Source organism: Arachis ipaensis, chromosome B10 (assembly GCF_059453495.1).
Source record: "Arachis ipaensis isolate K30076 ecotype BB chromosome B10, ASM5945349v1, whole genome shotgun sequence".
NCBI classification, from domain to species: Eukaryota; Viridiplantae; Streptophyta; class Magnoliopsida; order Fabales; family Fabaceae; genus Arachis; species Arachis ipaensis.
Genome location: NC_142435.1, coordinates 110,528,783 through 110,553,406, shown reverse-complemented (window position 1 = coordinate 110,553,406; position 24,624 = coordinate 110,528,783). Strand labels below are relative to the sequence as shown.

Here is a 24,624-nt window from a genome sequence, read left to right as displayed (position 1 = left end):
GAAGGTGGGTGAATCTGCCCGGTCAGATCTAAAGCTCAACCTCTAAACGGCCATGGTTTAATTATAACATGCAATTCTGACGCTGGAATATGTTGAAGGCTCCCATGTTTTTGGCATTCCTCACAAGACCTAGCATAATTTATACAATCTCTTTGAATGGTTGGCCAATACAATCTTCTCCTATTTATCACCCATTTCATTTTTTCCCCTGACTGATGGGAGCCACAAATTCCCTCATTCACTTCGGCAAGAGCCAAATACGCTTCTTTTTCTCCCAAACACGTCAAGAGGTTTCCATCAACAGATTTCTTAAACAAGACATTACTTATTAGAACATAACTTTGAGCCCTATATTTAAGTTTTCTATCGACACTAAGACTTGGATTTTCTAAATATTCTACGATTGGTACTCTCTAATCTTCTGGGTTTAGTTTTCTGATGACAACACTTCTCTTTCTCTCAAATGCATAAATATGTCTTTTATCCTTACTAATTTTCTAGTGTTGAGGACTTGATCTTATATCTTGAAGCAATTTGAGCTAATTCATTTGTTTCTTGATTTAACTCCCTTGGAACATGGCTTACAATGACATTATCAAATTTACTCAACAACTCTGTAGCCACATTGAAATACTTTCTTAAATTTTCACTAACACACCTATATTCAAGTGATACTTGACGGACTACAAGCTGTGAATCTCCAAAAATTTTCACATTTTTAACTCCTCTTTCTAATAATAATTTCAGTCCCATTATTAACGCTTCATACTCTGCCTCATTGTTGGAACATGAATAATTCAATTCAAAGAGAAATTTACTTGGCTCGCCACTTGGAGAAATAATTAAAATTCCTATACCAACACCACCCTTATGGCATGAACCGTCAAAATATAATTTCCAAGGCACCAAACCAACGAAATCCAGTAAACTCTCATCAATGTCAATACAAGGATGGTCAACCAGGAAATCAGCTAGAACCTGACCCTTAACGGCTCTTGCAGGAACAAAATGTAAAGAAAATTTTGCTAAGGCCAACATCCATTTTCCTAGTCTACCATGCAATATTGGAGTAGACAACATATATTTAAGAACATCAAACTTAGAAATTACATAAACATTCCTAGGAATTAAATAGTACTTAAGTTTTAAACAAGAAAAATATAAAGTTAAACAAAGTTTCTCAATTGGAGAATAACGACTCTCAACATCATTTAGCACATGACTTAGGTAATAAATCACTTTTTCATTACCATTCTCATCTTCTTGAGCCAGCATTCCACCAATTGTTACTTCAGAAGCTGACACGTAAAGTTTTAGAGGTGCTCCGTGCCTTGGAGGTGTCATAATAGGAGGATTAGTCAAATACTACTTGATGTTGTCAAAAGCTTCTTGATACTCTGTTTTTCATTGGAACTCTTCCTCTTTTTTCAACTTGATTAGAGGCACAAAAACCTTGGTTTTTCCTGACAGATTGGAAATGAACCTTCTGAGGTAATTGATCTTCCCTAAAAATGCTTGCAGTTACTTTTTGTTAGCTGGAGGAGCAGCCTCTAAGATAGCCTTTGCCTTATTTTTGTCAATTTTAATCCCTTTTTTCTGCACTAAGAAACCAAGAAAATTCCCTGCACTCACACCAAAAGCACATTTTAAGGGATTCATTTTCAATTTATGCTTTCTCATTCTTTCAAATGCTTTTTTTAAATTCTCTAGATGCTCTTTTTTAGCATTTGATTTGACAACCACATCGTCAACATAAATTTTCATAAAATTTCCAATAAAGTTATGAAAAATTTTATTCATCGCCTTTTGATAAGTTGCACCAGTATTTTTGAGTCCAAATGGCATCACAACCCATTCAAAAGTCTCTAAAGCACCTGGACACCTAAATGCAGTTTTTGACACATCTTCCTCAACTATGTATATTTGATTATAACTTGAATATCCATCCATAAAACTTAATATTTCATGACCAGCAGTAGAATCTATCAACATATCAGCTATAGGCATTGGATATTCATCTTTTAGTGTTGCAGAATTTAAATATCTAAAATCAATGCAAATCCTTAATTTTCCATTCTTTTTCATGACAGGAACAATATTAGAAATCCAGTTGACATACCTTGCTGTTCTTATAAACTTAGCCTTAAGAAGTCTTTCAATCTCTTCTTTAATCTTCTGCGTGACTTCAGGAGCAAATCTCCTTGGTGGCTGCTTGACAGGTTTGACATTGCCTTTCAATGGCAATTGATGTTCTACTAACTCACGATTCAAGCCTGGCATCTCTGCATAATCCCATGCAAAATAGTCGCAATATTCCTTCAAAATCTCCACCATTTCTTTTTGAAATCATCAGGCAGCATCTTGCTCACATATGTTGGTTTAGGATAATCACCGTTACCAATATCTACTTCCTCCAAAGGATCCTACACCTCAACCTTTTTTACAGTGTCAGTGTTATTTTTTTCAAAACCTAAAGGACCATAATCATATATACAATCATAAGGTACACTTTCAATGCACCCTTCTCTGTCTGCCATATAGGCTGACAGCCGAGCCAATTGGCTTGTCAAACTCATCATCTAAGTTTCTCCTGAGGTCGTATCCGCCCCGGCCTTAGGGACAAAAATAAAACCATTCATATCTATTTTGCACATCTCAATACTTTCAGGATTAAATGCCTTAGTGTCAACCATCAGTGGCTTGACTCCAGGATTATACATCCTGAACTCCGCATGCATCTCATCATAGTAACATGTACTATTATTAGCAGGAACTTCTTCCACTCCTCCATCATTGTTCCAGAAAATCAACTTTTGATATAGAGTGGATGGAATAGCACCCATTCCATGAATCCAATCACGTCCCAAAAGCAAGTTAAAGCCAGTCTTAGAAGGAACAACAACAAATAGAGTTGGCCTATTGACAGAACCAACCTCAATTGACAGCAAAATCGCACCTCTAACAGAAGAAGTCCTTCCATTAAAATCTGTTACCCCAATGCTACTTTTAATCAGATCTTTTTCAGTCTTTCCAAGCCTTCCCATCATTCTTTTAGGCATGAGATTGACAGCAGCTCCCCCGTCAACTAAAATCTTATTAACTATCCTTCCATCAACACGAGCCTTGATATGCAATGGACGCAAATACTCCTTGTCATTTTCAGTAGGTTTCTCAAACAATCTTCCACCACACATGTTGTCATCTAGTAATAAGCATTCACTTCCAGGAAAGACATCATATCAATCATCTTCTAATGACTCTACTTTCCGGACTTGACTATACTCCTCAGGTAGTATTGACACCACAGCTATAGGTTACTTAACACCAAATATTGCTTTTAAGCTGTCATCAAAACCAGTGTCAAAATTATCAGTAATTAAATCTTCATCCTTTTCTCCCTTATTTTCAACTATTACCTTCTTTCCAGCAAGATTCTTCTTTACATTTTTATTGCATTTAGGGTGATTAGAAGAATTTTCTGTTTCTGCAGACTTGGCCATGGTTAGCAAAGGAGGAAAATTTACACCGTGTCCATTGTATGGATCTAAAGGAACATACTCATGTATATTCTCTTTTTGCTCAAAAGTTATAAAAGGAGAATACTTTAGAATATTTTGACAATGGGCCAAGGAGAATAATTAGAAACCTACTGCATGTTAGGATTATAACAAGAATAAATTGGCTTTAAGGGAATAGGCACATTTTTTGGAATATATATACTACCTCCATCTTGTGCATGATTCATGTTCCATAACTAAGACTCGTAATACCTGGGTTTAAAAGGTCTGGGCTTCACCCATTTGTTTTTTCCTCTTACAAAAGCGGTAGGTTGATTCTGCACATTTCTCACATTATGGACCCATTTATTGTTTGAAATTTTGGTGGGAGGAACTCTTGTCTTTTGAGAAAATCCATCAAGTTTTCCATCAATCATGACTACAGTCTTCATCTTCTGGTTGACGGGTTGTATCCCAGTATTGTTGACACACTTGTTCAAAGGAGCCTGACCGCCCATATTTTGTTTTCCCTCGGCTATCTTCCACTTTAGCTCGTTAGTTTCATTTTCTTTTTCAGCAATCTTCTTTCTCAACTCAGCCTGTTCTTTCTCTTCAACTTTGTACTTTTCAAACTCTTTTGTAGCTTCCTTGTCAAAAACAACATTGCACTTTGGGCACATGGCGATGGTGCTGTCAGATTCTTTAATTCTCAACAAAAAATCTAACAGATCCTCACTAGGACGAGAATAAACTGGCTAATTGTCTTGCTCAAAGATCCTCAGGTCTTTATTTTCATCTTTAGCACTAGCCATTGTGGCATCAACTTCTACCATGTTGACTGACAAATTGAATGGCTCAACATAATTTGAGTCAGCAGTAAATGGTTCAGTGTCCACCTTCATAGTAGTTTTATCCTAAACTTCAATCTTCCCTCCTCAATTGCTTTTTGTATCAAGTCCCTGAAACAGATGCAATTATTAGTAGTGTGCGAAAATACCTGATGAAACTTACAAAATTTCTTATTCTTTATTTCATCAGTTGTGTAGGCATCTTTTTTTCTTCTGGTAAAATAAGCTGCTTATCTTTTAATAAAACCTCAAATATTTGATCTGCCTTAGAAATATCAAAAGAATAAGTCTTATTTTCAACTTTAGAATAAGAATAAACTTTTTCTTTTCCTTTAACAGGCTTCAAAGATTTGTATACATAAGGAGGACCCCCACGTAATTCGGCAATATAAATCTCTTTCTCATCTGAATCACTACTATTGGAAAAACAATCAACATATGCTACCTTTTTTGAACCCTTTTTAAAATTTTCTTTTTCTTTCTTAATTTGCTCCATCTGTCTTACTCTCTCAGCTAATTGAAAAAGATCCAAAATATGTTGATTAACAAGTTTCTTCCTAACTCCAAATTCTAACCCATTAGTAGCCATTTTGACAACTTCAGATTCTGGAATCAGAGTAAAACATTTATTTCTCATATTTCTAAACTGTGCCAAATAAGTGTCAATGGATTCTCCCTCTGCACGTTTGACAGAGAATAAATCTGTAAGACTAGCTTTTAATTCACCTCGAAAAAATTGATCATGAAAATTTCTTTCTAACTGTGCCCAAGAATGAATAGAATTTGGTCTCAAGTTGGAGAACCATGTAAATACATTTTTTGTTAGAGAAGAAGAAAAATATCTCATCTTGAGATATTCATTAGAAGCTGCTTCTCCAATTTCAACAGTATATCAAGCAATATGCTTTACTGTAGACTCATTTTCTTCTCCAGAAAATTTTGTAAGGGATTTTGGAATTTTCCAACCTTTTGGAAGCTCTGCTTGTTGGACATATTCAGGGAAAGTGGACACAAAATATAGCCTATTTAAGCAACCAACATTAAATCCCAAACGGTTTAAAACTTGTTCGACATTTCTTGCTAGATTATAATGCCCTCCTAAGTTGTTTTGCCTAAGTCTTTCCAACATATCATCAGCATTTTGACCATATCTAGGCATATGGAGATCATAATTAAGAATTGCTCCACCGTTCTGATTGACATTATCAAATCTTAAATCCTGGTTATCATTTTCTTCTAAATTTACCACAGTATCAATCCTATTAACTTGCCTATTTAATTGTTCAATTCTAGTGTTTGTGTTTTCTAAAAGAGGATTTAAAACTGTCACCATTTGATGAGTTAACATGTTTACTAGATCATGGTGGCTTTCATCCATTTGTTGCCTAATATTTGCTAAGAATTCCACGGTTTGACTAGGTTGATTAACAGGCATTGCTCTCGTCATGTCAGGAAACACAGGTTTGGAATTTTCTACCCTAGTGACTAGGGGTGCACATGGGCCGGGTGAAGCCGGATTTGATGTGACCCAGATTCGGTCCGAAATATACACCGGGTCTATTTATTAGACCCGAACCCGGCCCTAGACCCGATGAAACCAATACACTTTCGGGCCACAATTATACCGGGTGAAAACCGGGCCGTTAACATTACATTACGTTGATGCTTTCTTGTAAGCTAGCATGTAAAAATATCCAAATTTCCAAGACTCCAACCATTAGTTAACATGATAAAATTCACTTAGAAAAATATAACAAGAACCAACCCTTCTTCAAAATTAAAGCATAACCACAATCAATACTAAAGTATAACCACAATCAATACTAATATTGTCTAATAATACTAAATATTTAAATCAATACAAATAACACAATCTTATGTATTAGTCTAAAGTCTTATGCATTCTAAACATAAAACATTAATTTATAGTCTTATAATGACTAATAACACAAAATATTAAGGTTTACAATACTTAAATTCCACATAAGAATAGTCATGATCCATCACTAATAACACAAAATATTAATTGTGTATGATGACCGGGCCACCGGGCCGACTTCGAGTGACCCGAGCTATGGCCCGGACCCGACCCGAAATAATGACCGGGTCCATTTTTGAGACCCGTACCCGACCCTAAACCCGATGAAATCACACCAAATTAGTCCTTAAAGTGTTCGGGACCGGGCCGGGCCTTCGGACCGGGCCGGGTCTGTGCACCCCTACTAGTGACAGTGGATGTAGTAGATTTGATGCACTGTTATTTCCTGTATTAATAGCATGTGAAAAATTTTGTTGTGATATGTGTGAACCTGACACCCCAGAAACAGGTACATTTGAAATGCCATATGGATTTTGATAAATAGGATTTTGAAAAGTTGAGTATAGAGGTACAGGCAATCCTTATGTCACCATTGCGGGAGGGGGGGAGGACGTACCTCGGTGGCAAGCCATATGGGGGCCACCCCACGGTATTTATGTGAGTTGCATTTAACCCTGTATGGGCATGGCTAACGCCATCATGCCTCACTAACAGCAAGGTAGGATCTGCGTTTGAAATCACAGGAGAATTTTCGGATTCATTTCCTCTAATCTCATCATTGGAAGTAGAAGAAGATGCTGCAGAAGTATTTGACATGTCAACTGACATTGATTTTCTTGGCTCTGGACGCACGAACTTACCACTGCGCAACCACATGCAAATTCAAAACTCCTCGTTTTCCTTTTAACAATTACAATCTATTGACAATGTCCCACTGGGCGTGCCAATTTGTTTTACTCAAATTTTTGTTAATGTTTAAAAGAAAACGTGGGTATCTCAATGTCGCAATTGTAACGTCAAATAAAATTAAAAGGAATAAAAGTAACAAATAAACATATAAATGCAAGGTGCCGGTAGCGAAGTAAATTGCAGAAATTGAAACAAACAGGAAATTAAAAAGAAGATGAAGGAAGAAACATAAACGTAAAAGAGAAGAAGACGTAAAAGTAGAGGAATTTTATTAATAAAACTGGAAAAAAGTAAAGTACAAGTGTTTGAGTTTAGAGAAATTACTTAAGATTCCCAATTTTACTCTGTGATGCCAAGGGGCTGAGAGTGTTTTGGGTTTCTAAGTATTTTTCAAGAAGAACTGAACTCCTTACAATGTGCTCTTAAAGCATTATTTATAGATTAACCTAATGTCAGCTAACAGTTACCATTTGTACACCTGTTGCGAGAAATTTAGATTGGCCCGTAACCATTTCCGCACCTCGTGTGAATTTCAAAATTTAAATAAATAACCAACTGTCAAATGATCTAATTTAATTTAAAATATATATAAATATTATATATGAAGACATCACTATATAACTAATTATTTTTTTTTATAATTTTCTTATAAAAATTATATTTTGTCTAACAATATCTAAGGTACTGAAACACTTAAATATATGTGGGTACACATATCTAAAATATTGAGATACTAAATATGCAAATATACATATTTATGGTATTGAATACCTGATTTGTGAACAAATGTTCAGTTTGTAAGTATTTCGAGTGCAACGATTTATTTGTTTTTATACATTGTTCAATAACTTAAATTTATTTAAATTAATATATATTAATATTATTATATTTATATTTAATATTTTATTTTCGTGTACCTAGTTATTTTATATATTGTTTTTTTTTTATGTGAAGTTTACTCTTTTTTATTATTATTATTATTATTATTATTATTATTGTTATTATTGATTATCTCTCCTTCGTATCATTATTATTATTCGTGTATTTTATTAATATTTATTTCACATAACTTTATAATATTATTCTCTAATTAATTAAAAAAATAAAGAAATGTTTAAGATTGACTGCAAGGCGCTAAAAAAAAACAAGATGTCTTAGTTGGTAAGTCTTAATTCACTACAAGATTTTGGCTACTTTATGCGAATTTTCCTATTTTCTGACGGTTTAAAATCCCAAGAAAAGATTTTTGAGAGTTTTATAAATTTTTAAAATTTGAGGTGTCACGAATTTATTTATAACAGTCAAGACTTCATTTAGCGGCGGTTTTAAACTCCCACAAACATCGTATTCAATTTAAAAAAAAATTGCTACAAATTGAACAGCAAGAATCGTGTACAGAATTAGAAAACCATGCTACACAATACTGCCATCATTTAAATTTAAGTTGATCCTAATAAAAGAACTAAAATACATAATTAGACAATAGTTATAAATTCTTTACAAGTTGGTAGAAAGTAGGGGTGTGCATGGACGGGTGAAATCGAATTTGATGTGATCCAGACCCGACCCGAAATATATCGGATCTATTTATTAGACCCGAACCCGACCCTAGACCCGATAAAACCTATACACTTTCGGGCAACGATTATATCGGATAAAAACCGGGTGAAAATCGGGCTGTTAACATTACATTACCTTGATACATTCTTATAAGATAGCATGTGAAAATATCCAAATTTTCAAGACTCCAACTATTGTTTGATATGGTAAAATTCAGTTAGAAAAATATAACAAGAACCAACTCTTCTCTAAAATTAAAGCATAACCATAATTAATACTAATATTGTCTAATAACACTAAATATTTAAATCAATACAAATAACACAAGATTATGTATTAGTCTAAAATCTTATGCATTTTAAACATAAAACATTAACTTATAGTTTTATAATAACTAATAATACAAAATATTAAGGTTTACAATACTTAAATTCCACATAAGAATAGCCATCATCCATTACTAATAACACAAAATATTAATTGTGTATGATGACCGGACCATCAGGCTGATTTCGGGTGACCCGAGCCATGGCCCGGACCCGACCCGAAATAATGACCGGGTCTATTTTTGAGACCCTTATCCGGTCCTAGACCCAATAAAATCACACAAAATTAACCCTTAAAGTATTCGGGACCGGACCGGGTCTTCGGACCGAGCCGGACCATGCACACCCCTAGTAGAAAGACACCAAAATAATAAGTTCTCCACACATTGAATAGAATCATATCCTAAAATTGTAAAGTTGGACCAAAATATAAAAAAAGGTTCCAAATTTATAATTTCAAATACAGAACAAATATTCCAACGCCCATACTTGGAACTAGAACTAAATCTAACCCTTGCACCATTTATTCAATCGTACAATTCAACTTCCTTAAATCAAAAACCAATTACCACAATAGAGCTTAAATCTAACCCAGAATCAACCTGCCATTTAAAAATGAAAAAGAAAAAGAGAGAATAGCAAACTGAAAGACTACCTGGCCCATTTCGATTAGACGAAGTATTGGCTGCAATTGATGAAAGCTGCACCTAGAAATACCTTAATAGGATATTAATTAGTTTAATCAACTAATAATATAGTTCCATGTAATCATATGTTAAAATTGTACTTTTCACCTTAGTAGGATATTGAAAGGTTAGTTTGTTGAGCCAATATATCCTTTGCAGAATCAGTAGGAACATATAGATGTAACTATGTTAGTCAATAATTAAATGTATATACCAACAAAGCTCTGCAAATGCTATACCAATTAAATTGAGATAACTTCCTTTTGAACACCTCATTCTCCTTTCTTAGTTTCATGATTTTTTGCTTTAATGTCTCCACTTGCCAGTTTGAGGTCATTTTTTGCTGTTGATCTACCAACTTCTCTTTGCAAATTACCATTGCAGGGTTCAGAAAAACTTCCGTTCTTATTTCTTGATGACATTATTATTACCAAAATGCTAATGAATCAAGTAGAATTAGACTTTAGATTTTTGGATGCTTTATTTTTTTGGAGAAATGTTGTGTACTCATTCTACATCATACTCAAACCCGACACACACACTCTCCATTAGATCATACACCTCATTTAAATGGTGTAGAGGTATGTGTCAGTAGAAAATAATGTCAGTCTTATGCCTGTGATGCCTACTTCTCTATGACCAAATAAAATATTTTCAAAACAAGAATGCACGCATAGAATGATAGAATAAGTGATATGGGGAATCAGTTAACACTTACATTCCTTTTCCAGTTTCTTTATTTTTTTGTTTAACTCATTTTTTCCTTCCTGCTCAGCCAGCAGGAATTCGCTCGAGTCTTGAATCTCAACATTATCTATCAAACGATGATGTCCAAACATATCTTCAGGCCTTTACCAACATGTGAAAACTAAAAACAATGCAATTATTGGAAAAACAAAGTGCCTTACATTTTGATTCCATTTCAAAATGGATTTGGTCCAACCTGTTAGCTAGGACTTGCATATGATTTTTATGTGCTGTTAAATTTTGATGCATATGTTGCTTCCTTATGTAGACATGCCCTGAAATAACAGAAAGAGATCAATAATAAACAGAAAAGCTTCACTGATAGACACTTTTTTATGTGAATCATCAAATAGTCACTTAATCTCAGCTTCTAATCTTGCAATTTTTTCTTCATATTCTTGCTGAAGCAGGTTCATAGCCTTTTTATGTTCCTGCTCCGAGAAAATAACCAAGGGTTGATGTTGTTATAACATATGTTTTGTTTACTGGGGCAATGTTTCTTGAGCTTTATGCCTTTTTTGCCATCACTTTATCTGATTGGACATTCCGTTGGCTAACCAAAAGAGAGAGGAGCAGTTGTTTGCTGAAGTTAATATACTCTTCCATTTCTCGCCTTCCATCAATTTTATCAGGTGGATCTTTGCTTGAAAGAGACAACCAGATCTTGCAATGAAAACGACTTGTTCAGCAAAATCTTACCTTTGGAATTTAATCTGCTCCGTAATCAACGATTGGAAGAGGTGGATACCGATATGAAATAATATATTTTTAAAGAAATAAAAGAGTACATGAGGGAGTGGTCTTGTAATTACGGTGGCATTATTCAACGAGAAAGCCTGATTGAGTTAGCAGAAAATGTGCTTAGATATCATGTTGGAACACATATTCCACTAGTCTTGGTGAAGATAACACTGAGGACAGAGGAGGGCAAATTCAAACGTGAAGTAATCAAGAAGATATCTGATTATCTCTTCTATATATTACTTCAACACCCTTCCATGTTGCTTCCATGGATTGGTGGTACTGAATATATCCAAGACACCATCAATCATGTCCATGAGTTATGTCATCATGCGGAGTCTCCTGCTGATGCAGCTCAGATGCTACTCCAACAACTTGTGTCTATTAAAGATGATGGATTAAAAAAATATGGCTAGTCAATCTTATATGAATTTGGAAAATTCGATATAGATTGAATACATTCATACTGGAGATTTCTATGTGGTGATTGGTTACGTTTCTTGATCTTTGGCTGCAGTTAACTGTGAATGGGGTTCACATGCTAAACAACTACCAAGTGGAGGCGAATTCCTCACTCATGTTACTCTTCTCAGGGCGGATCTTTCTTTAAGTAAGGAAAGGGAATTTCAGATGGCCATGATGGCTCCGTGGAAACAGAGGTGGGGATCACACCACCAGTATATACATGTTAGAATACAAATACACATCGACAAATCACATGTATTTATACACAAATATGTTAATGAGTAATTTTAATGACTGATTTTGGTATACAAATAGTATTTTTGTTTATGTATATATATACACTCATAACTGATGTTTGTTTATTTGATAATAATGTTTCATTCTTTTTTACTTTTTGTTATATATTCTCTTGTATATCCTCCAGTATTATTTCATCACAAATCCTCACTTGTTCACATAAATAAGTAAATAACACCCTCCACCATAGCTAAACATTTTTTTCAATTTTTCTTATATAGGCACATACACATAAGATAAAAACCGATCGAGGAAGAGAATTTCCCTTTTTAACTCAAAGTAATTCTTCTTTCATAATATATATATGGTATCAACGTACATGTACATAGCAAAGCATTTTATAGGTAAGGACGGCAGAATCCTGTACTATGTGAATTTTGACCAGTAAAATATTAACAGAAAAGCCATGTCTGGTTACATATTTTTAACACCCCCATGAAAGCACGCATATTATTCGAGCTTGCATACATTCAACATTGAAAGTTCAAACTTCCAATAATTCAAAAGAAAGATATTTAACATGCAGAGAAGAGAAGCGGATCCAACTTAGTAGCATACCCCTCAGGTGATTGAAGCATAAGTTGGCTACTCTACAGAGTGAGACACTGAAGGAGAAGGAGTGAAAATGTAAAAGTGACAATCATGAGCATCAACATGAGCACTGAATGATGACACTGCATCTGATGTTAGTGTGTTGTGCTGCAACATTTATAGGATCAAAACCATCTAAAGTTAATAACAAACATATAGAAGGAATCTCTAATTAGGGTAGTTTCATGCAGCTAGCTAAGCTTACCTGCCATAAATCCCTTACAGATACTCGAATTCCAGATTCCAGTCCAATCGTATTCCATGAAGCAGTTATCGTAGTTGCATTTGAGCACCGGTTCCAGAGTGCCACTGCCAACCGGTCTCCTGATAAAGGACCAGCCCAAACCTATAAATATGAAAATGTAAGAACTAAATTTTGAATATAACAAATATACAACTTTATATTCTATATTAGTTGGTGGGTAATGCTAAGATTTAAATAGGAATAAATTATGAGTAATGCTAAGGAATTCACTTTTTTCCGCCAACATTAACTAATTCTTTTTAAATTATTTTGTTTATCTTAAACTCTAGACCCTAAATCATAAACCCTAACACAAAGTTGGCTAATGTTGGCTAACTAATGTTGGTTTTCTATACTTTCTCATAAAAAAGTATTACTTATTAGTCCTGCCAAAGTGGCAACATATATTGATAACGAAAATATAAATGTTAACGTTGAATCAGCACATAACATGAACATAGCAGTTCCCCCTTCATTCTTTTTCAAGTAATGTAGGAGCTAGTAAAGTTTCCAGACAGGATCATGTACTCTGCATAACTTATGGTTTGCTAAGTCTATTGATCCAGATAGGCAACATCTGAATATGAATCAATTCTTTGGGAAACCGATGCAACACACTGAAAGATGCATCATGAGGTGATACACTGATACTGAATATATTACCTGATTGCAACCATCTTTTCCAGAAACATAAACTTTCCTTCCTTGGACACCAAGTGGATCTGCAGAGTGACGTAACAATATAACCCTTTATAACAACTTAACTAAAAAATATATTAAGTAATAACACAAACTACAGCAATGTGTGTGTGTGTGTGTGTGTGTGTGTGTGTGTGTGTGTGTGTGTGTGAGAGAGAGAGAGAGAGAGAGAGAGAGAGAGAGAGAGAGAGAGAGAGAGAGAGAGGCATGATGCATCAACATGGCTACTCTGAATAACAGAAAGAGGAAGTACTACCTTGATTTATGTCAATGACTTCTTTGTTGGTCAAAATCTCAATTGTCTCAACAGTCATATTTCTTACATCACAGCCAATCAATAGAGGAGCCTGCACCAAGTTCAATTTTTTAGTTTATGAAGAATCCAGCTGTATCATTTGAGGTAATTTGTGATGCATGCAAGTTTGTCTTTATACTCAATCACAAGAAATTAAAGCCAAACATAGATGCTAAGGAATACAGCTATTATCACAGGTACAACTTCAGACTGGCCTTTGTTTTTCTTCCAAGTATTAGAAGAATTTTCCATCTTTACTTGCTACCTAAAGACCCAATCCAATCTCTGTCCATTTCCATGAAGGACAAGCCGATCCCTGTCCCAAAAAGGGATTCGGTCCTCCACCTTCTCATTTTGGGACAATACGATCCCTCTATTAAAAAATCTATTAACTAGTAACGAAAATTACTTTTATAGAGGGTTTTATTTGTATTTTGTGAAGATCTTAAACCTCCACAAAGTTCTTTTCAACAATATGACCAACTATGACCACTACTATCGCCACCTTCTTCATTCTCATCGTTATCACTTCTACCTCTACTATTTTTATTATGTAACCATATTTTATCATCATCGTTATCTCATCTACCATCATCACCAATACCAATATCATCAACATCAATGTTCTCTTATTTGTTTCTTCTTTGATGTTATTTTTTTCCTTTAAAGGATATTCGTACTACAATTACTTTTTTTTTCTTGCGACATCATTTCCAACAATGGCCTTTCTCTACTTAACCACCATCTAGGAAGGAATTTTTCAAAAATAAACTTATTAATAGTTTGTGGGAGTTTAAAACCCTCACAAATCACAAATAAAACCCTAAACCCTAAACAAAACTAATTTCCGTTACTATTTAACGAATTTCTAATAGAGGGATCGTATTGCCCTAAAATGAAAAGGTTGAGGGCCAAAGTGTCTCATTTTTTTGGACAGGGATCGCCTTGTCCTTCGTGAAAATGGACAAGGGCCGTGTTGGGTGTTTACTCGAAAATTATGTGGCAACATATATAACACAGGTTAGTGGGTTACTATCAAGAGTAGATTATAAACAATATAAAAAATGCATCAAGAGAGAACGACATATAAATAAGATTTAAGAAGAAGACCTTCATTAAAGCCCAGATGCTGAAGTGAGCACGGTATTCTTGGTAAGTCATGCCGCCATTTCCAACTTCCAACATATCTGGGTCTGTCATGGAGTGGTAATATGAGGAATGAATAAGAAATCTTCAAGTTTGCGCTACCATTTCAATAAAATTTCAAGGAAGATGGCATGCATACCATTCCATCCGCCAGGACCAGCATATGCGGCCCACTTGTCATTGAGATCAGCAATGTTTGACATACTGAACAAGAGAAAAGTAAATTCAGAAACTACCCTGTAAGCAGAAATTATAGACAAGGAATGCTAACTGATTACGAGCTAAAACACCTTGGTGCAAATTGCACCGACACTCTCCTCAAGGGCATTTACAGTCAATCAAGAAGAACAAACTCACAAGAAAGTATCTACCTACTTGAAATGTAGAAATTTCATAGGGAACATATCAAAGTACAGTCAATCATTATGCAAAAGCATTCTTTCATGGATAGTCATAAACATGACATAACCTGACCTATATGATTTTATTGAACTAAAAGCAATCCTGATAGAATATTAAATGTGACACCTATAATACTAATTCCTAAGTTCGGGAAACTAACCTTGCCCAAGTATCATTGATGTCTTCAGTTGTGCGCCAACTGTTACCAACGGTGCCAGCCCATAAGGCAGGGTCATCAACACCCCTACAAAAATAAATGAAGTAGGGAAATCCCCATGAAGCTAAGAGTAACTAATCTCATAAAAAAAAATCAACAAAGACACCTTATTACCATTCACAAAGTGAATAGAAAATTGTACGTCCAGTAGCATTGAGAGCATCACGCATTGGTGGATATCTGGAATACAAAGAACCATGTTGAGTCAATTTATATGTATTTGATTTTGATGCTTTTGCAATTAGTCTATGTCAAAGATGAGAAGAAACCTTTTTTTGGGTGGGATGCCCAGATTGTAACAATTGTCATATTTCAGGTAATCTATACCCTGGTCAAAGGATTGAGTTGGAGGAAAGTTCCAATTAATACCCCAAAAAATATATTAAAAAAAATCAGACATAAGAATTCAAATCTATGAATAATGTAAATGAAATATTTAGTATAGAAAGAACAATTCCCAAAAACACCTTAAGAGCTATATTAACATAGTATCTATGAAGATATAGGTCATTGATAAGTTCCATGATGACTGAATAGCGATTCAAAACACAAAGTTTAACAGCAACAACTATTGAAAATTACATGATATAGGAAGTAGGAACACATAGTTTTCCATTTATTTTCTTTAGAAAATTAAAGTATTTCGTTAAATGGCTGAAACTCTTGTCTCTTCCAAATTTGGCATTTGTGATTATCCATGATGGGTTCTGTTTACTAAGAAAGATAATGGGATGTTGTCAAGATACAATTTATATCAGGGGCAATTTGAACCTAACCATGATCAATACACAGATATATATAATAACCATATGCAGTACTTTCATTCCTCAGGCATCTACAAATTCCCTAATACATGAAGAATATCTGATACTATTTCAAAAGTATAAGATAAAATAGTAGAATCTAACCCAAGAGGCAAACAAAGCTGCATCATCCTTTTCATGGAAAATCGATCCTGGTCGGACTTGACAAGTAAACGCCCTATCAACAGTTGGCAGTATAAAAATATTGGAAAGAAAACATTAAAAGCAGGAATGCATTATTTATAAAGATTTCAAAGATCTGGCCTGATTTCGCAAAGCATCTTACCCAGCATCGGAATATATACCAAGCTTCAGTCCCTTTTCATGTACATAATCTGCAAGAGCTTTGATTCCTGATGGGAATGTTTTTTCGTCAGGTACCAGTTGACCCTGCATTACCACAATGAAAACAGTAAGGAGCAACATATATTTACTGAGACAAAGACAATATTTTTCTGGCTTAAAAGGTTTGCTAAAGAAACCATTTAGTTCTTATGAAATATAGCTAGTGCATATATAAACTGTTTAATAAAGACACCAAATAAACCAGGACAAATTACAAAGTATCACTTTAAGTTTTAACATAACACCATAACCATTTCTTGCAATATATCACAGGACTATCTAGCTTTATCTATTTACTTAACAAAGGCCAATTGGAAACAACGTTTCCTCATCCAATTGAAAGTCAAGAATCATGATAGACCACACTGGAAGCTCATCTGATTCTAACAGCAAGCTGGTGACCCTAAATTTGATCCAGTAATATCGAAAGGAATAGGATAAGATTCTACTGACCTTAAAATTTCTTGTCACAGAAGACCAGCAATCATCTGCACATTTAAAATGTAAATATCAAACTAGTACACAACAGAATGTTCATTTGAACATACAAGAACAGTACCTATGTTGACGTACACGTAACCCAAATCCCTTAATCCCGTCGATATCAGTGCATCAGCTGGAACGATGAAATACATAACAGTACAATTAGACGTAAACAACGGATATTATTTGCAATAACCATAATACTTGCAGTGTTGCAGTTAAAAAAAAAAAAAAAGACAGCACCATTGGTAGTTATAATTTATAAATATCAGAGCTTTCTAAACCATCTTAAATAAGAAATTTTATCCAATTGGATGCAAAACTAACTATGGATGCTATTACTATGTCTTTGATGAATACTTTTCCTAGCTTACGAAAGAAGGTCAAGAAATATTGCAATAATGCAGAGTTATTTGGTCCTCCTTCAAACCATCAAAATACATTACTTTCAATAGCACTTGCAATTGTCAAATTTTCCGAGACTTAACTGAACCTTTGTTTTTTTGTTTTTTCCATTTTTCCAATAATATAAGGATATGAGTTGTGATTTTATCAGTAGTATAAACAAGAAATCAATACCGGTTTCCTTAATGACGGTCTCATTGATATTGCATGCAAAGAAGTTCCAGCTATTCCATCTGCACAACAACCAAATCACATCGCATAAGCAACCCCTCCAACTAGCTTCAAAAGCAATTAAAATAAGACAATGAAAAAATCAAGTTTGATGCCCTCTGCACATGAAATCCCTGATCAAAACCACTAGAATCAAAGTGAACGTGTTTTGTGCATGTGGGTCATCCGTAATTTATGGTTGCAACAATAAGAAAGAGAAAAAGAGAGGAACTTTAAGTTCAGATAAGCTGAAGAACCCATAAATTTGTTGAATTTAAGGGCAAGATTATCAGAGAGAAGCAGCAAATGACGAACCCCATTTGAGGCGTTTTGGCCAAGCCATTACTGAGTTGAAAGGTGCCATAGTTGGAGGTATCGTAAATGGAGTGAAAGTTGGATCTGAAAATGGGTTTCTGGTTAAAGCTCTGCAAGATAGGATGAACTCTAGCTGAAACCAAAACAGAGGAGACACAGAAGATGGTGAATAGAAGAATTGCCGAGTAAAGCAAATAAGTGCTGCTCTGTTTCTGCTTCGCCATGGAAGCTAGCGTGAGAAGAAGAAGAAGAAGAAGAAGAAGAAGAAGGTCAAGTGAACCAAGTTGAGAAGATCACGTAAGAGAAATAGATTGTGTAGTGTTGTAGGAACTAGGAACAGAGTATTGAACATGTGTTGGCCCCAAACACTTCTCCTTAATTATTGGGTACCTGAACAATATCATTTAGGATAATCAATCATTTATGAATAAAGAATAATTATCCAAATCAACCCTAAAATTTTTAAAATCAACGCTTTTAGTGTTTTAAATTTTAAAATACATAACAGTCTATAATATTTATTTTTATTAAATAATACAGATTTTTTTAATCACCAATAATAACTGTTGACCTAAAATATTATCTCGCATACATAACAGTTAAGTATTTTATGTGCAAGTTGGACAAATCAATCTCTAAGAATAAAATATAAATCAATTCCTAGAAAATTCAAGAAATTTTAAAACAATCACAGAAAAATTTTTAAAAATTTTAAAACAATCCCTTCGAATATTTTTAATCTTTCTCAAAAGTCGAAATCTTATAATATTTTTATTAATTAGAATAATAAAATATTATTAAAAATATATAATAAATAAAAATACAAAAAATAATAAAATATATACTAAAAGATAAATTTATTTATTAAAATGTTATAAAAAATTAACATTATTTAATCGTTAACATATGATACTTACTTCGAAATGATATAAAAATCATAATAATAATAACTAAATCTAAGAGGTCATTGTATTATGAAGGTCATTATTTATATACTTAAAATTATAACATATTGACACTAAATAAATTTTTAAAAAAATATTTTAAAATAAAAAAAGTCCATTTTTTCTTGGCATAATTACCGTAGTTGAACAAATAAATTTAACTATAAGTTTATTTTGTACAACATTACACCTACTAAATTCTAAAATTTTCTAAGAAATATGAATAGAACACTTGGATTTACTAAGACATTTTTTGTTCAGACGTTGTAATATATTAGGAGCTTCACATTAGGATTTTGTAAATAATCTACATTGATATTGTGGTTGACTAAAATTTACAAATTTGACTTTATAGATGACTTAGTTCTCATTGCATATAAATTCTAAAATGTTGTCTTCATAAGTATTTACACAAATATTTTCAATTGTATATGCAAAAATTTTTATGTTAAATAAAATTTTTTCTATTTCTTTAAACAATACTAGCTCATTTTTTTTCTTCGTCATTAAAGAATAATCATAGAATATGATACTCATAAATTGAATTAAATTAAATTAATATTTTACATGGTCAAAAATAAATATGGCTTCATTTATTTTAAATTATTTTTTTTGAGAAAATTATTATCTTTTCAAAATTAATTTATGATTATTTTAAAAATATATAAAAAAAATTTTCTATATAAATAATCAAACTTGAGATAAATAGACTGAAAATTTTAGAAATTTATTAATTTAGAAAGAGTTATAAATTATTTCAAAAAGACTTAGAATTTTTAATTTTTTTAGAGATTTTTAAGATTTTTTTAAACTAGGACTGCTTTGTTACTTCTCTTTAAGTATTGATTTGTCTAGGTCGCACACGTGCACACTTAATTGCCATATATGCGAGTTAACATTCTACGCCAGCAGTCACCGTTAGTAAATAACGGAGGGGACTGTATTGTTTAACGAAAATAAATATTAAAAACTATTTTATATATTTTAAAATTTGAGAGACTAAAATGCCTGATTTTAAAAATCTCAAGGGCTCATTTGAATAATTATTCATAAATAAATTAAAAAATAAATAAAATTGTGATATAATAATTTATTGATATAGTAAAAATTAGTTTAAAAAATAGAAACATAAAAAATTAATTTAATTTAATTACGAAATAATTTATTTACCTAATAAAGAGTAAACTATTATTTTTACTAACGAAAGTTTTAAATACTGATAAATTTACCCATGAAAAAAAAGAAATTAAAGTTGTACTTATGAAAAATGGGTTTCATACGATAAAATTATCCAAATATTGAAAAATCATAAAAAATTTCAAATTATCCTTTTCCTAACCCTAATCTCAACCCCCTCCCCCAAATCTCAACCTTCCTTTCGTTCTTTTCATGAATTTCATCGCCTCCTTCACCACCACCATCACCGCCACCAATTGTCAGCTTCACCTTCCTCTTTCACACTACAGTCACCACCATAAACAACAACAACAATCAAACCACAAGCATTCAGATTTTCTTTAAAAAAAAAAAACAAAAGACAGAAGAAAAGACGATAGTGATGATCGAGCATGACGATGACGAAGCAACACTTGTTTCATTTGACCTTCTTCTTCATCTTGTTCTGCAATCATCTTTTCCAAAATGTGAGTTGAGAGGGTTAGGATTTTGCAGAACCAACTATGTCAAAATTTCAATCCACCGCTACCTGAGAAACCGCAATCACCGCTATTCCACTGTTGAACCGATGAGATTGTTGTCGGCCTCCTTCATGATCTGCATCCTTCATTCACCATTGGAGTAAATTGATTGATTTCTCTATTTTCAATTCCCAAAAATTCACCAACGCCACAATCTCATCCCATCCATTATGAATGAGTCATCAATAATTAGTTCTAACTAACAACATCAAGTGTCATGATAGAGGATTGTGCATCAAATGACAGCACACCATTGCTGCAAACCCAATATGAAGAATCAGAAAAGAAAAAAAAAGGGACAATGTGGACAGTAGTGGCACACATAGTGAAATGGTGTCATACATTTAGGAGTGCTCTTACTCGCACGGAGCATAACGTAGCTTGGTTGGATTGGAGGCCCACTCGCAATGCTTCCCTTCACTTCCATAGCTCTTCTTTCTTCTTTTCTTCTCAGTAACACTTATGGCTCCCCAGAACCTAAACCCAAACGGAGTTCTTCTTTTGGTTTTTTTTCCTAAAAAGGAAAATCAGATTATTTTTGTGATTTGATTGCTTGCAGTTGCTCATGTAAATTCCGTAAAAATTAACGAATAATTAGTCAATAAATTAATTTTTAATAAAAAGTTAGAAATATGAATTTTATAGTTTGATGAAATAGAGCTAATTAAAATAAGAATTTTGACACTAATTTTAAAAAATTTGACTTAAGATTGGGCTGAACGAATCGAACCAATCAAACCAGACGTAAAACGGGCCCAAGGGCCCAACTAATTCACTTAGCCAAACGAGCTTCAGCTCCTCCCCTTCTTCCTCATTGTTGTTTCACGTTGGGAAATCATAAGGGAAGAGAAGGAGAGCTTCCAACCCTAACATTTCACTAAACTGCACACAACTTCTCGCTCCGAGTTCCGATCGTCGCACCGTTTGTGGCCATACATCCACCGTATCGAGCTCTACAAAGATCAGTACTTAATTCAGTAAGAAAGTCACATTTCCATTTTCAATTCTCTATTTTTCAATTTCAAAAATTTTATGTTTTGGGTGTTAAGATTTTTGGTTAATTTGATGTTTAGGGTCAAATTAACTTGAAGAATTAGCAAGCTTTTATGTGTATGGATGTGATAATATGTGTTAGGTAGTTTATAAGTAGATTTGGAACACAATTGAAAAGATTGGAAGCTTGCGTGAGAGCTTTGGGTGCTGAATTTTGGTGGTGGAGACTTGGACCTTGCCTAATTGAGTTATCTTTGGGTTATATGAGGAAATTGGCCAAGATATGATTTTGGTTTCTCGTATATAATATATAATGTGTCGTGAAAACTTAGGCTAGACGACTTAAGATAAGTTGAATTGTGTGTTTGATGCGTGATTAGTGGGTTTAGTTAATGCCATGTGTTGAGTTTGATGTGGGTAAATGGATGTGTTGGTTAATGATATGAATGTGGTAAATAGTTGATGAGGTGTTGTATTGAATGAATAATGATACTATTTTAATGAACAAGTATGAGATCTTTGTTGATTGCAAGTTCTTGAGGTTGGAATTGATATATATGAATATAAATTTGTAATAGAATGAATGAGAAGGGATGAGATTGAGTGTAGTTTGTTTGGGGTTGGTTTGGAAACTTGGAGTGTTGGTTTGAGTTGGAAAATGTGGTAAAAATAGAGGTTGGTATTTTAAATGAAAAACTTGATTTTAACGAATTTTGGCGGTCCATAACTGGAGCCTCAAATTTTGGATTGGAATGAAATTAGATTTAAATTAAAGATAGTTTCACAAGCTTTAAAATGGTATAAATTTTGTGAAAAACGGAATTTTGTAGAAGAAGTTATAGACGTCAGAAGTTGATGATGTGAAATATGAAATCTGCACTTTAACAGCTTTTAAGGAAAATGAAGGTAGCACATACGCGGGTTTATGGCTGCGTACACGGCCATTCACTTTTGTTTGGTGCCCTTGCGCACGTGGGCAAGTGCCGCGTATGCGACATGGGCCAAATAGGGCACTCGCGTACGCGTGAACACGGCCGCGTACGTAGTCATATGCCTCTGTCCAGTGTACTCGTGTACACGGACAAGGGATGCGTACGCGAGTTGAGAAAAATACACTTTCGTGTACGCGGGACATGGTTTGCGTACGCGGGACATGGTTTGCGTACGCAGAGCCCTGTCTTTTAGCAAGTTGAATTTTGTGTTTTAAACATGATTTTGAACCTCTAAACCTCTATTTTTATTCTTTTAGATCCTAGGCATTAGTCCTAAGTATAGTGAAGAGATTAAGCTTTAAAAAGGGGGTAACCTAGGATTGAAGTTAGCTTGAAATATGGTAAATTATGTATGAGAAGTGCAGAGATATGTATATGTGATGTTTATGGCCATAATGAATGATTATGAATGAATATGAATGATAATGTGGCTTATGCACTTCTTTTATCTAAGATACAAGTTTTCCTGGGTAAAAGCAGCAGCCTGCCACCACGTGCTCCAGGTTGAGACTCGATACTCTGTTGACCCTACGTCGCAAGAGTGACCGGGCACTTTAACACCCTGGAAAGGTTCCCCCAATGAGCAGAATTTATTTATAAATGAGAAAAAGCTATGCATAGACTCTTGGGGATGCGCGCACGAGGGACTGTCTAGGGTTTAGCAGCCAGACATGTCGGGTTGGCTTTATAACCGATAGATGAGACTCATCAGCTATAGGGCAGGAATACATCATCTGCATACGTTTGATTTGTTTGTTTATGCATTAATTGGGAGTGCCTATATGAATTAGTATGTCTAATTGTTATACTTGCTATTTGCATTCCTTGTACTCTAATTATGTTTACTTTTGTCTGTTTGTTTGTCTATGTGGTTCCACCAGAGTTTGCAGGATTGGAGGAAGGCAAAGGAAAGGGTTTTAGTTAAGGTTTGGTTAAGTTTAAGAACCTTAGAGGACCACCCCATTTATGGTTTTTCGTTTTAAATCCTTAAGTTTTATAATCTGAGTGTCGGAGTTCTAGGATTGCCTTTGCCTTTCTCGGGACCTTATATCTTATGTATGTGGCACCATTACCATGCTGAGAACCTCCGATTCTCATTCCATACGGATATTTGTGTTTTTCAGATGCAGGTCGAGAGGCACCTCACTAGGCGTCTGGAGTTCTCTGCAGCGAAGTGGGACTTTTGGAATATTATATTTTGTTCTGTTTATATATATCTATATGTATAGAACTCTTCTTATAAACTTGTTTTACTTTTGCACCTCATAGAGGTTTCATGGAGAACTAGGGTTTCTTTTGTGTATTTTGGACTCGGATTTTTTTTATGTATGTATGTAATCGGTCAGCCTTAGCTTCGCAAGCTGAGCTTGTGTTTGAATATTTTGTATCCTTGACCCTCTACTCTCATTATATATATATATGTATATGTACCTATACTTTCTTTGTACGCAAGTAATCGATATTCCTGAGTGTTGCGCATTTAATTTCACGATTTTGCTTCAACTATCCTTCAAGGTTCCTCTAATATTATATTCTTTCAATTATTATACGTATATATATATATATATATATTTTTTTTTTTTATTTTAGAGGTCGTAATACCACACCACCTTTGTTTTATGACTTAAGCGTAAAGATCTGTGTGGTAAGGTGTTACAGCTCATATTTATGGTTGTAATAGTGGAAAAAGAAGAAGGTGAGGCTGATGGTTGGTGATGGTGATGGTGGTGATGGTAGTGATGAAGAAGGCGGTAAAATTCATGAAAAGAATAAGGGAGGGTTGATATTTGGTGGAGGAAGTTGAGATTAAGGTTAGGAAAAGAATAATTTGAGGTTTTTAGTAATTTTTTTTTTTTTGTATTTGGATAACTTTGTCATATAGAACTCATCTTTTATATGTATAACTTTAAATTTTTTTTATGAGTAAATATGTTAGTGTTTAAAATTT

At 33.9% G+C, this 24,624-nt stretch overlaps 3 protein-coding genes across 3 annotated transcripts; all 3 read right to left on the bottom strand.

Moving 5' to 3' along the window:
* Window positions 1–489: 489 nt before the first annotated feature.
* LOC107620839 (uncharacterized) lies at window positions 490–1,344 on the bottom strand. Its single transcript, XM_016322946.1, has one exon. It carries the CDS (start codon window positions 1,342–1,344, stop codon window positions 490–492), a length of 855 nt encoding a protein of 284 aa, XP_016178432.1.
* Window positions 1,345–4,252: 2,908 nt separating this feature from the next.
* LOC148581300 (uncharacterized) lies at window positions 4,253–5,792 on the bottom strand. Its single transcript, XM_088492342.1, has 3 exons — window positions 5,312–5,792; window positions 4,593–4,951; window positions 4,253–4,393 (listed from the first exon to the last, which is right to left on the bottom strand). Exons 1-3 carry the CDS (start codon window positions 5,790–5,792, stop codon window positions 4,253–4,255), a joined length of 981 nt encoding a protein of 326 aa, XP_088348468.1.
* Window positions 5,793–12,161: 6,369 nt separating this feature from the next.
* Window positions 12,162–18,461, bottom strand: LOC107622982 (Melibiase family protein). The gene is made up of 15 exons (XM_088509417.1): window positions 18,051–18,461; window positions 17,700–17,758; window positions 17,197–17,253; window positions 17,091–17,125; window positions 16,579–16,682; window positions 16,398–16,470; window positions 15,759–15,817; window positions 15,604–15,669; window positions 15,433–15,516; window positions 15,010–15,074; window positions 14,835–14,917; window positions 13,686–13,776; window positions 13,394–13,452; window positions 12,692–12,832; window positions 12,162–12,594 (listed from the first exon to the last, which is right to left on the bottom strand). Exons 1-15 carry the CDS (start codon window positions 18,272–18,274, stop codon window positions 12,481–12,483), a joined length of 1,314 nt encoding a protein of 437 aa, XP_088365543.1. The 5' UTR covers window positions 18,275–18,461; the 3' UTR covers window positions 12,162–12,480.
* Between the last annotated feature and the right edge of the window lie 6,163 nt (window positions 18,462–24,624).

Excerpts from the sequence above, each read along its gene's own strand:
- LOC148581300 (XM_088492342.1), bottom strand. The coding sequence starts at position 5,792 with ATGACGAGAGCAATGCCTGTTAATCAACCTAGTCAAACCGTGGAATTC. Across the intron at positions 4,952-5,311 it reads ACAAGCAGAGCTTCCAAAAG|AATCTGAAGTTGTCAAAATG; the intron begins GTTGGAAAATTC and ends CTCTGATTCCAG. Across the intron at positions 4,394-4,592 it reads AGGCAGATCAAATATTTGAG|GTGGACACTGAACCATTTAC; the intron begins GTTTTATTAAAA and ends ACTACTATGAAG.
- LOC107622982 (XM_088509417.1), bottom strand. The coding sequence starts at position 18,274 with ATGGCGAAGCAGAAACAGAGCAGCACTTATTTGCTTTACTCGGCAATT. Across the intron at positions 15,075-15,432 it reads ATCAATGATACTTGGGCAAG|TATGTCAAACATTGCTGATC; the intron begins GTTAGTTTCCCG and ends TCTCTTGTTCAG. Across the intron at positions 13,453-13,685 it reads AGTCATTGACATAAATCAAG|ATCCACTTGGTGTCCAAGGA; the intron begins GTAGTACTTCCT and ends GTCACTCTGCAG.
- LOC107620839 (XM_016322946.1), bottom strand. The coding sequence starts at position 1,344 with ATGACACCTCCAAGGCACGGAGCACCTCTAAAACTTTACGTGTCAGCT.